The sequence below is a fragment of the Oryctolagus cuniculus genome, chromosome 9 (assembly GCF_964237555.1).
Source record: "Oryctolagus cuniculus chromosome 9, mOryCun1.1, whole genome shotgun sequence".
In the NCBI taxonomy this organism is placed as follows: domain Eukaryota; kingdom Metazoa; phylum Chordata; class Mammalia; order Lagomorpha; family Leporidae; genus Oryctolagus; species Oryctolagus cuniculus.
The window spans coordinates 81,530,399-81,542,662 of NC_091440.1; the positions used below are offsets into that span (position 1 = coordinate 81,530,399).

General features: G+C 37.6%; 1 protein-coding gene across 4 annotated transcripts in view; it reads right to left on the reverse strand.

The window, feature by feature from the left end:
- PDS5B (PDS5 cohesin associated factor B) overlaps positions 1-12,264 on the reverse strand; it is a 202,544-nt gene that overhangs the window by 10,340 nt on the left and 179,940 nt on the right. For all 4 annotated transcript variants that reach the window (XM_051831824.2, XM_051831821.2, XM_051831820.2 and 1 more), the window contains 3 exons: positions 12,042-12,104; positions 11,403-11,548; positions 8,738-8,843 (listed from right to left, as the gene is read on the reverse strand). In XM_051831824.2, the coding sequence (XP_051687784.1) occupies positions 8,738-8,843; positions 11,403-11,548; positions 12,042-12,104 (315 nt within the window). The remainder of the gene's footprint in view (positions 1-8,737; positions 8,844-11,402; positions 11,549-12,041; positions 12,105-12,264) is intronic.

The following is a 12,264-nucleotide window of genomic DNA, read 5'->3' on the forward strand; positions in this document are numbered from 1 at the left end:
ACAGTGCTGCTGGCTATGAGCTGCCATCTTTCCTAAGAAAGGTAGGAAGAAATTGCCCCACCACTCACTGAGTTCTGCCTCAGTGTGGGGAGCTGACTGGGGTCTCAGCAACTGCTGGGCTTGCAGAGGGGAAGCCGCAATGCTTCCCTCTCCTCTCCTACCCCCACAGAACTCCAGACTCTACAGCAAAAAGCCATAGAGCAGGTCTCTGCTCTTTCCTACAAAAGTCACACTCTGAGTCAGGGCAACTTGTGGGGCAAAACACAGATTCCCTGTATTCTGCAACTGTGGGCGTTTTGGGCATTAGCCCCAGAGCTATGTTCACACACTCTGCATGAGCCAGCGGGTTTCCCTATAGCTTCCTGAGACTTGCACTAGCAGCAGCCCCTAAATAATCCACCTCACCATGGGAGCTCTGGGTAAGGACCCCAGTGTGCACTCTAACACCAGAACTGTAGCAATTAGTCCTAAATCACTCAATCCTACTGCAATCTACCCAGTGGACCTACAGAAGAACCTCCCTTCACTCTACCTATCTGGACTCATACCCTTCAGAGCAAAACCCCCTGTATACCCTGTAGTCACCCTGTAGCACTGGAACAGGGTGCAGTTCACATCCTCTAGCCCCAGGACTAGGGCTGCTAGTAATATAAGCCAACACCAGTTGGACTCTCTTAGTAAGACCTACGGAACAGCTCATCCACATCGCACAGTCCTAGAGCCACAGCAATTGATGTACTTGTACTTGCCAACAGGACAAGGGGTATAGCCACTTTTCTCTTCCTCAGCACCAAGAACAAGGCCCTGGCTATCAGTCCCTAGGGAGACTGACACCAAACTCACTGTGGACCAAAGATACACACGCTAGGAAACCCATATTCATCTCAAAGCCATACTTCTATACCTACAAACTGCAGCAAACTAGAACACTGTGTGACTTATAAACACAACTGAATTAAGACAAAAGAAATCACTCAAAGACTATACTACTGAGCTTACCTAGAAATAAAGTGAAAGCAAGAAGCCAAGTGATACCCTGAATTCCAGCTAAATTATCAACTCCTTCCCAATAAAACCTATAAACAGATATCACTGTAAGGACACAGGAGACACAAAGAAGCAAGAAGCACAACATTTCTAAAAAGACCAGTAAAGTCCTCCAGAATTAGATCCTGAACTGAAGGAAATATATGAAATGACAGATACAAAATTCAAACAATGATTGTACGGCAACTCTATGAGATTCAAGAGAATATAGAGACAGATGAAAGAAATGAGAAAATCAGTGAGTGACATGAATGAAAATATAACTAAGGAAATATAAATCACTGAGAAGAAATTTTAGAGATCAAACCTTCAATCAGTGAAATAAAAAATATGATTTAGAGCTTTAACAGCAGAGTACCAGTGGAGGAAAGAATTTCTGACCTAAAGGACAAGACTTTTAAAATAACCCAATCAGGGGCTGCTGCTGTGGAGTAACAGGCTAAGCCTCAGCCTATTGTGCTGCCATTCCATATGGGCATCCGTTCAAGTCCTGGCTGCTCATCTTGTGATCCAGCTCTCTGCTATGGCCTGGGAAAGCATTAAAAGATGCCTCTGGGGCTGGGGCTGTGGTGCAGTGGGTTAAAGCCTTGGCCTGAAGTGCCAGCATCCCGTATGGGTGCCGGTTCTAGTCTCAGCTGCTCCTCTTCTGATCCAGCTCTCTGCTATGGCCTGAAAAAGCAGTAGAAGATGGCCCAAGTCCTTGGGCCCTTGCACCAACGTGGGAAACCTGGAGGAAGCTCCTGGCTCTGGATCGGCGCAGCTCTGGCCATTGCGGCCATCTGGGGAGTGAACCAGAGGATGGAAGACCTCTCTGTCTCTACCTCTCTCTGTAACTCTTTCAAATAAATAAAATAAATCTTAAAAAAAAAAAAAAAAAAAAAAAAAGAAGAAGAAGAAGAAGAAGAAGAAGAAGATGATGATACCCCTCAAACTGATGGCTTTACTACTGATTTCTATAAAACATCCAAAGAGGAAATAACTCAAATACTTTTCGAACGATTCCAAAATATTGAACAGGATGGAACTCTCATCACTTTGATACCAAAACCAAAGACATGACATGCAAACTAAAAACCTACATCCTTAAGGAACACACATGTGAAGATTCTCAACAAAATACTAACGAACCAAACCAAAATCAAAACCACATCAAAAAGATCATATACCATGACCAAGTGGGCCCTGTCAGAAAGGCTAAAATCCAAAGACAGCAAATAACAAATGCTGATGAGGATGTGGACAAGGGGGAACACTTAGACACTGTTGGTGGGAATGTAAATTAGTGCAGCCACTGTGGAAAACAGTACGCAATTTCTTATAAAACTAGAAATAGACCTGCCATGTAATCCAGCAATCCCACTCTTGGGTATATACAAACACATTATATCACCATGTTTATAGCAGCACTGTTCACATTCACCAAAGTATGGAAACAACCAAGGTATCCATCATCAGATGAATGGATAAAGAAAATGTACTCAGCTATAAAAAATAAATTCTACCAAATGCCTCAAAATGGTTGCAACTGGAGGTCATGATGCTGAGTGAAATAGTCAGACACAAGAAGACAAATACTGCATGTTCTCTATGTGAGAGCTAAAACTTAAAAAAAAAAAGGGGGGGGGGGTGTCGCTGTGGCACAGCAGGTTAACGCCCTGGCCTGAAGAGCCAGCATCCCATATGGGTGCCGGTTCAAGACCTGGCTGCTCCAATTCTGATCTAGCTCTCTGCCATGGCCTGGGAAAGCAGTAGAAGATGGCCCAAGTCCTTGGGTCCCTGCACCCATATGGGAGACCTGGAAGAAGCTCCTGGCTCCTGGCTTCAGATCGCACAGCTCCAGCCATTGTGGCCAATTGGGGAGTGAACCAGCGCATGGAAGACCTCTCTCTCCGTGTAACTCTGACTTTCAAATAAATCTTTAAAAAAAAAAAAAAAAAAAAGGCCTTGTGTATCAGTATCGTGCAAATGTGGTTTTGTAAAACTTTGTTTTATACCTTTGTGAAACCAATGGTTAAGAATGCTATAATACTATAGTTTTAATGATCTGTGATTAGCTTAAAATTTACCCTATAGAGGTGAAATGATTATTTTTCCATTCAATTATTATTAACAGCCATTTTCTATATCCCCACTATGCTAGGGTCTTTTTGCTTTTACTTGTGAAACTTATTAGGTAAAGCATTAAGACTTTTTAATGTAATGCAAATTTAAAATGTTATCTCAAAAACTTAGAAAAGGAGAGGAAGGAAGGGTGGGGAGGAGAGAGGGAAAATCATATTCTTAGAATTGTATTCATGAACTATATTGAATGTGTTAAAAATTTTAAGGAAAAAAAAAAGACTTCTAAGTATTTCAGTTTCAAGATTTTTCTCCACCTAAGTCTCACCTATTTTTGTTTGTTTGTTTACCCGAGAAGTAGAGAAACTGAGAAAGATGACATATATGTCATCCATCAATCCATTCCTCAAATGCCCGCAACAGCCAGGGCTGGGCCACAATAGAACTGGAAACTCGAGCAAGGTCTCCCACACAGATGACAAGAACCAATTACTTGAGTCAGCATTACTTATGCCTCCCAGATTATGCATTAGCAGGAAGCTAGTTTGCCTTTTTAAGCTTATGTATAGAAAGATCTCTTTTATTGTTGCAGTGATTACTACGATGAAGAAAATCCCCTTTTCCCCAAGTTCATATCTGTATAGTAAAATTATCACAATTGGTTAGATGTGTGTGTATATATGTATATATATAGATGGATAGCATGTAGTATTATTAGTTTTCCAATTGCTTTTCTTATTTTTCTAAGACTGCAAAAGCAATGGTTTAGTGTCTTCTTTTTCACTGTTATACCTCTGACAAATTCTCTCTTTTCAATTGATCAAATATTTTAAAATAATATTAAATAGACAGCAGGTTGCTCATTTTGATCCTCAAATATTTATCATCTCCTTTTTGGTAAAAACATTAAAAATCCTTTTCAGTTTTAAAAAAATTATATATACAGTGCATTAGGATCATCTATAGTTACCTTACTGTGTAAGAGAACACCAGAACTTCTTTCTCCTACTTAAGTTTAACTTAATACCAGTTAATCAACCTTTCCCATTTCCTACCTTTACCCAGCCTCTGGTAACCACCACTCCACTCTCAAGTTCTACAAAATCAATTTTTTTAGGTTCCACATATGAGTGAGACCATGCAGTACTTGTCTTTCATTGCCTGGTTGATTCCACTTAACATAATGACAAGATTTCATCTTTTTGTGGATGAGTAGTATTCCATTATTTGTTATGTATCACATTTTCTTTATCCATTCATCATTTGATGAATGTTTAAGCTGTTTCCACTTCTTGGCTGTTGTAAATAGTGTTGCAATGAACGTGGGAGTGCAGATGTCTCTTCAACAGACTGAGTCCATTTTCTTTGGTTATATACCTAGTAATGAGATTGTTGTATCATACAGTGGTTCTTTTTTAATACTATTTTTAAAAACTGCCATACTGCTTTCTGTAACAGCCGTACTATTTACATTTCCAGATACAGTGTTCAAACATTCCCTTTTCTTAATACACTAACCAGCTCTTGTTCTTTTTGAAACAGCCAATCTAACTGGAATGAGGTGGTATCACATTGTGGTTTTGATTTGCATTTCCTTTATAATTAGCGATATTAAGCATTTTTGCATATACCTGACCATCTGCATGTTTTCCTTTGCAAAATGCCCATTCATGTCTATTGTCCTTTATATAACTAGATTATCTGTTCCTGTCCTATTCAGCTGAGTTCTTTATACACACTAGTTATTAACCCCTTGCCATATATTTGGTTTGCAACTATTTTCTCCTATTCCATAAGCTGTCTCTCGATTCTGTTAATGTTTCCTTTGCTGGGCAGTTGTTTAGTTTGATGAAATCCCCTAACCCTAATTTTGTTTTGTTTCCTGTGCTTTTGGGATCTTGTCCATGAAACTTTTGTCCAGTCCAATATGCAGAAATGTTTTCCCCTACATTTTCTTTGAATAGTTTAAGCCTTACATTTAGGTCTTTAATCCATTTTGTATTTGGTGAAAGATAGGGGTCTACTTAAATTCTTCTGCATATGAATATCCAACTTCCCCAAGACTCTTTAGTAAGAGAAGACTGTCCTTTCTCCAATGCATGCTCTTGGAGTCTTTGCTGAAAATCAGTAGGTTGTAAATATGTGGAATTATATCTAGGCTCTTTTTTAATGAATGGTCCATCTTCTGATATTATTTTTACTTATTAGTAAGTACTTTTAGTTCAAAAAACTGTTTGATACATCTTGTAGAACAGGTCTGATGACAAGAAATTCCAACTTCTGTTTGTCTGAAAATGTGTTTATTCCTTCTTCACACTGAAGGGATAGCGTTAATGGGTACAGTGTACGTGGCTGGCAATTCTCTCCTTCAGTACTACAAAAGTCTCATCCCACTCACTCTCTCATGATCTGTAATGTTTCTGCCAAGAGGTCTGCTGTCAGGCAAACTGAGACACTCTTATGTTATGTGTTACTTGTTTCTTTATTCTTGCAAGCTTGGAGAATATTCTCCTTGTCTTTTTTTTTTTTTTTAAGAAGTTTATTTCCTTTTCAAAATTTTTTTTTTTACTTATTTATTTTATTTGGAAGGCAGAAAGAGAGAGAGAGAAAGTGGTATTTCCAGTCTTCTGGTTTACTCCTCAAATGTCCCCAGTAGCCAAGCCAGGGTTGAGCCAGGCCAGAACCAGGCCAAAGCCAGGAGTCAGAAACTCAAACCAGGTCTCTAACATTGGTGGCCAAGGACCAGAAGGCACACTGGGATGAAGTCAGAATTTGAAGCAGAGCTGGGACTGAAACAAGCATTCAGATATGAGATGCAAGTGTCAGCGTCATTACCATGGTGCCAAATGCCCACCTCTCTCTTTACCTTCTATCTTTAACCTTGGAGAGCTTGATCATAGTATGTCTTGAGATAAACCTGGTTGAACTGAATCTCATTGGTGACTTCCAACCTTCCTGTATCTGGATAGTTGTGCTTTCCTTTCAGTTTGGGAAGTTTTCTCTTACTGTGTCTCTGAATATGCTTTGTACTCCATTGAACTTCTCAAGTCCCTCTTGAGCTCCAGTAACTCAGTTATTTGTTCTTTAAATGCTGTCCCCAAAACTTTCTTCATTCCTTCTATTTTTTTTTCTCCTGTGTATTTTCAAGTAGCCTGTCTTCAAATTAATTCTTTCCTTTGTTGGATCCATTTTGCTACTGATGCCTTCTATCATGTTAATTTTGCTTAATGTACTTCTCATCTCAAGGATTTGTGTACTTTTTATTTATTTTTTACTTGAGAAGCAAAGAGAGCGAGGGCTCTCATCCACTCTTTCACTCGGAATGTTCACAATGGCCAACTAGGGCCAGCCCAAGACCAGGAAGCAGGAGCTCAATCTGGGTCTCCCACACAGCTTGCAAGGACTAAACTACTTGTGTCATTATTTGCTGTATCCCAGGATGCACAATAGGCAAAAAATTGGAATCAGGAGCAGAGGTAAGACATAAATCCAGGTACAATGATATGGGATGCAGGCACCTTAACGGCTAGGCCAAATGTCTACCCCTGATTGTTAAAAATTACTTTGACTTCTCTGTCAGCATATTAATCATTTCTCTGTGTTTTCCTGAAACTCAACGAATTTCTTTCAAATAGCTCTGATACTCAGTCCTTTAGAATAAATCTTTTTTTTCATCTGCTGGTTTACTCCCCAGAAGGCCTCAAGAGCCCAGGGCTGGGCCAGGCCAAAGCCAGGAGCTTCTTCCAGGTCTTTCATGTAGGTGCATGGGCCCAAGGACTTAGGCCACTCTCTGCTGCTTTCCCAGGCACATTAGCAGGGAGTTAGATTGGAAGTGGAGCAGCAGGGACTCAAAATGATGTTGATGGGATGCTGAAGCTGCAGGCCCTGGCTTTAACCTATTGTGTCACAGCACCAGTTCTAATAAATAAATCTTAAAATCATACATTAAGGGAGCCAGCATTGTGGTACAGTAGGTGAAGCCACCACTTGCGATGTCAGCATCACATATTGGTGCCAGTTCAGAGTCCGAGCTGCTCCACTTCTGATCCAGTTCCTTGTTAATACACCTGGGAAAGCAGTTTCATGGTCCAAGTGCTTGGGCCACTGCACTCATGCAGGAGACCTGGAAGATGCTCCTAGCTCCTGGCTCTGGTCTGGATCATCCCTGGCTATTGTGCCATTTGGGGAAGAAACCAGGGAATGAAATCTCTCTTTCTCTCTTCTGTAACCCTTGACTTTCAAATAAATCAAAATGAATATTTTAAAAAAATACCTTAATCATAATAACAATAAAACAGCAGCAACAATTCATTTGGGCAAGATCATTTACTCTATCAAAGCTAATGAAATAAGTGTCCACAGAGATCCTAATCTGTTATTTAGAAAATATTTAGAGCTAACTGGAAAGTCAAAACAAGTCAAATTATTAAGTCCATCGAGAAGTTATTGACAAAGATACCTCTATCTGTACTAAAATTCTAACAAATTTGTCTTCAAATGACAAACTGTAACTATCATACAAGTTATCATTTCTATTAAGAATTAAAAACTGGGGCCAATGGGACCAGTGTTACAGCATAACAGGTAAAGCTGCCACCTGTAATGGTGGCATTCTACGAGGGCGCCAGTTCATCTCCTGGCTACTCCACTTCCAATCCAGCTCTCTGCTAATGGCCTGAAAAAGGCATCAGAGGATGATCCAAGTGCTTGGACACCTGCAACCCATGTGAGAGACCTGGAAGAAGCTCTTGGCTCCTGGCTTCGGTCTGGCCCAGCCCCAGCGGCCATCTGGGGAGTTAATCAGCAAATGAAACATCTCTCTCTGTCTCTTTCTCTAACTCTTTCAAATAAGTAAATAGGTCTTTAAAAACAAAACAACTGAAGCAAGTGTGGTGGTACAGCATGTTAAGCATCCCATATGAGCTCTGGTTTGAGTCCAGGCTGTTCACTTCAAATTCAGCCCCCTGCAAATGTATCTGGGACAGCTGTGGAGGACTGACCAAGTACTTGGGGCCCTACCACCTACATGGGAGACCTGGACAGAGTTCAAGTCCTCCTGGCTTTGGTCTGACCCAGCCCATAGCTGTTGCAGTCATTTGGGGAGTGATCTAGCACTCCCTTATTCTCTGTAATCCTGCCTTTCAAATAAAAAAAAATTTGTAAACTGAAAAAAAGACTATGAAAATTGTTAGATTTCCTACCTTTTACTAGAAGCTATGGTAAAAATGTCCAAGAAATCAATTAAATGGAGGAGACTTTAAGGACCTTCATTTCATTCCCCTTTTCCAAGGCTAAGTCTAAACACACTAAAAAAGCAAAACAAGCAAACAATGACAAAAACAAATTCCCAAAACAATCAAATGGGGGGGAGGGGAGAACAGTAGTTCTAAGAATGGAATTGGCATGTTTGATTCTAGAGACCTGAGGAAATAGGGTTATTTATCAGAATAACAAGAAACACATAAATCCATACAGTTCCATTACACAGTAGAAAATAATTATAAAGCCAAATTTGTAACCAAGGCCATAAAAAAAGTTAAATATGATGTCAACTGGTTTCAGTGTAAAAATTATTACTTATATGGTGATATTATTTATTTTAATTATTATAAAATTAAACCAAATATCTCACCCTTACAAGGTCAGAGTCGTCCCTTTTGTCACTTTTTTTTCCTGGCAAAGGTGAAGACATTGTGTAATCTTCATTTTCACTGTGATCCATTTCAGAACTATCAAGCCTTTTAATATAAACATTTGTAATTGTTATTATAATCAAATAAGTTTAAAAGCTTTTTCTGTTCCCTAGGGATTCAGTTATACTCTATCATATGTAGCACCAAATCCACAAGCAATGAAGTTCATTTAATACAGTAGGGAAATGAAAAACTTACAAATTTAATATTTTTCCTAATTTTTTAAAACCTACATTCTATTTTAGGGTAGGAATATAAACCAAATTAAAACTTTAGTTGGTTGGACTGGCCAATTGAAACCTGCCCTGTCTCCTGCTCCTCCCTATTTCCATTCCACTTTTCTCTCCATGGCATTTAACACTCTCTAAAAACACTTTCACTTGAAGCAGTACCTGGCATAGAATAGGCCTTCCATAAATACTTGTCAAATGAAATTCACACGCACAATCTCAAGAATTGGTATAAAGGTCTAAGCCTTTTGTCTTGAGAGGTATCATCTTTATCTGGCTTTTAACCATTTATACATTGTTGAATCCTAAACCTCAAACTCTAATCCAGCTACCCTGAATTCTCAAGTCACATATTCTATTGTTCACTCAAAACATGAACTTCTAACAGGTACCTGAACTTTAACACAGCCTAAAAAGTTATTTAGACATTCCTCACTTCCCCAACACACAAACATACACACACACCCTGTTCTTCTTCCAGGCTTCTGTATCTCAGGGAATGGTACTTATTCAAGCAAAAAGCCCAGAATGCATCTGTACATCCTTCCTTTCCATAACTGTTCACATATAATCAATACATCACCAAGACCATCTGGGTCTAACATCAAAATAAATCCCAAATTTGACTATTTATCAATTCCTCTCTCTTTATCTCTTCCCTAGATATTACTGTTAGTTGACTCCAAACTGGTTTTTCTATCTCAATTCTAGCTCCTTTATGTATAATTTCCACAAATCACCAGGGAAATATTTTTAAAAGCAAAAATTAGACCTCAAGACTCCACCAACATTTCTAATCGCAATTTTAAAAAAAATCCACATTACAAACCACAGTTCACAGGGTTCAAACATATTTTGGCTACCGATAAACTTCATCTCTAATCATTTTCCCCTCATTTCTACTCTCTAGCCCAATTGGTCTCTCATACACAACAAGATCACTCCCTTGGAAAGAGTGACAGGATATGGAGGGAAAAAAGTAACAAGATAGATTTGCCAAAGGATGAAAGAAAGTTTAAAGAAAAGTACATAAAAAAGGTACATTAGGAAAATTAGTATACATTTGTACCAAGTAACAACAGGCAAAGAGGACAGGGTGAAACTCTGTCTTGAACACAAACAAAGGGAGCCAATTAAGATTTCTGGGCAATGGAATAACACGAAAACAGCAGCATTTAAAATAAATGATTTAGTGGTGATATAACATACATAGTGAGAGAGTAAGAGGACTAAGGAAGGGAAATAGTGAAACACTACAACACTTTTAAAAAGGGAATTAACTAAATGATAACAGAAAAGTAGAAAATTTTGTAAAAAAATTTTGACAAAATAACTGAACAAATTATAAGTACAGGAAGGGGTCAAAAATAATTTTAAGGCTCTCAACCTATATAACTGGGCAAATAACATCATCTGACTACAATCAGGAAGTCTAGGAGAAAAATCACTAATTTAGGAAATATGCTGATGGAAAGTTTTTGGTGAGGTTATGTATGAAACTATCCACTGGAAAATTTTGAAAGAGTATAGCTGAAGGGTTATTTAAATATTAGCCACTAATATCTAGACATTAATACAAGGATCTAAAATAAATAAAAGCTACAGGCACAATTTTTCTTCTGTACTAAATACCATTCAACAACATATTCATTACAAGAAATTGGTAAGACATAACACAGTGACTTCACCCTTTATCAAATGGTTATGTACAACACAAAAGATAGTGTAGTTTAAATAAATTTTAGTACTGTACAATGTTATGTTGCTAACGGATAGTGTCCTGAATCCTTATACTAAAATCAATAAAACAGTGAGTTACTATTACTTTTTCTTAAAATGAAAAGTCACTTTAAAATTGTATTTTTAAGCAAAACTCAAAATATACCAGAGTATAACATGCTTTCCTTCCTGTTAGCTTATCATGAACACTGTTAGATTTGTGTGTATTCTTCAACAACTTTCTAAGCACACTTCAAGAAATGTGAATATAAACCTTTTTATTTCATACTGTCTTTTTCACTCAATACAAATATATTGTAGAAACTCTCCTACACTAGTTCAAACTTCATCATTTTTAATGACTGCATATTCCACTGTATAGATGTACCATACTGTAACAGTTTTACAAGTGCTAGATACTGAGTTTAACCATATTAACACAGATTACCTCAACATGCTAAAACATAAAAACACTAAAATGGCATACCTATTGAAAATGAGCAAGCAAATAAATATGAACTTGTGACTACCAATATTAAATAGAAAAGTTATAATTTTAATTTACTGATACTGAAAATTTGGGTTCCATCATTTTAGCTCTGATAGCCTTGCTGGGATCCTTCAATGTAAAGTATGATATTTTTTATGCACTTACCTCCCTTTTATTCTTCCAGGAGAGCTTGGATTTGAGCTACTGCTTGCATTGCTTACAGTTTCCATTCGTGACGATTTGGTCTGAGATTGTTTGCCTGCTGATGAAAGCGGCTTATTAACAGCTCCTAGAACATTGGTTGTTTTAGGCTGAAATGAGAAAAACAGGTCTCTATTTGGGTAAAAATTTTTAAAAAGTACATGTAAAAAAACTGTAAATATCTCTGCCAAAATATTTACATGCAATCATTAAAAATATGCATATTTTTAAGCAAAAATCAGGATTATGCTTTGTCCCTTGAATGAGAGCCTAACAGTTGAGATTCTTGGTTACTTGCAGGAAAAGGCCTGCAACAAAGAAACTAATAATTAGACTCTTGCTACAGAAGGACAGAGAATTTTATTTATTTTTATCCTGATACAAACGTAACAAGTCTAAGGATGAAGTCTCTTAGGCTTTATGACAAGCTAAAATGTAAGTGAATGCATACTAGCTTGCATCTACATAGTAAACTGAAGATAATTAAGGATTATATTTTCTTCCTTTAGACACAAATTTTTAAAGAAATACAAGGTAACACAATTATGCTAATAAGCATAATAAAATAAACCACACAAAAATAAAATGATTTTCAAAACATACTTTTCCAGGAGTAAAAAACGATTTCATTTCTGGAGGCAGGTAATTTTTGGTGTTACTGAAATTCTAGAAGCAAGAGAAAAAAAGAAGCAGTAAGTGAATACAAGAATGTCATATCTAATGAAGTGGTTCAAAAACCAAAAAGCATAAATCAGTTTTTTTGTTATACTTAAATCAATTAAAACAAAATTTCAGCCATTCATTTTACTATTATAGTAAGTTTAAC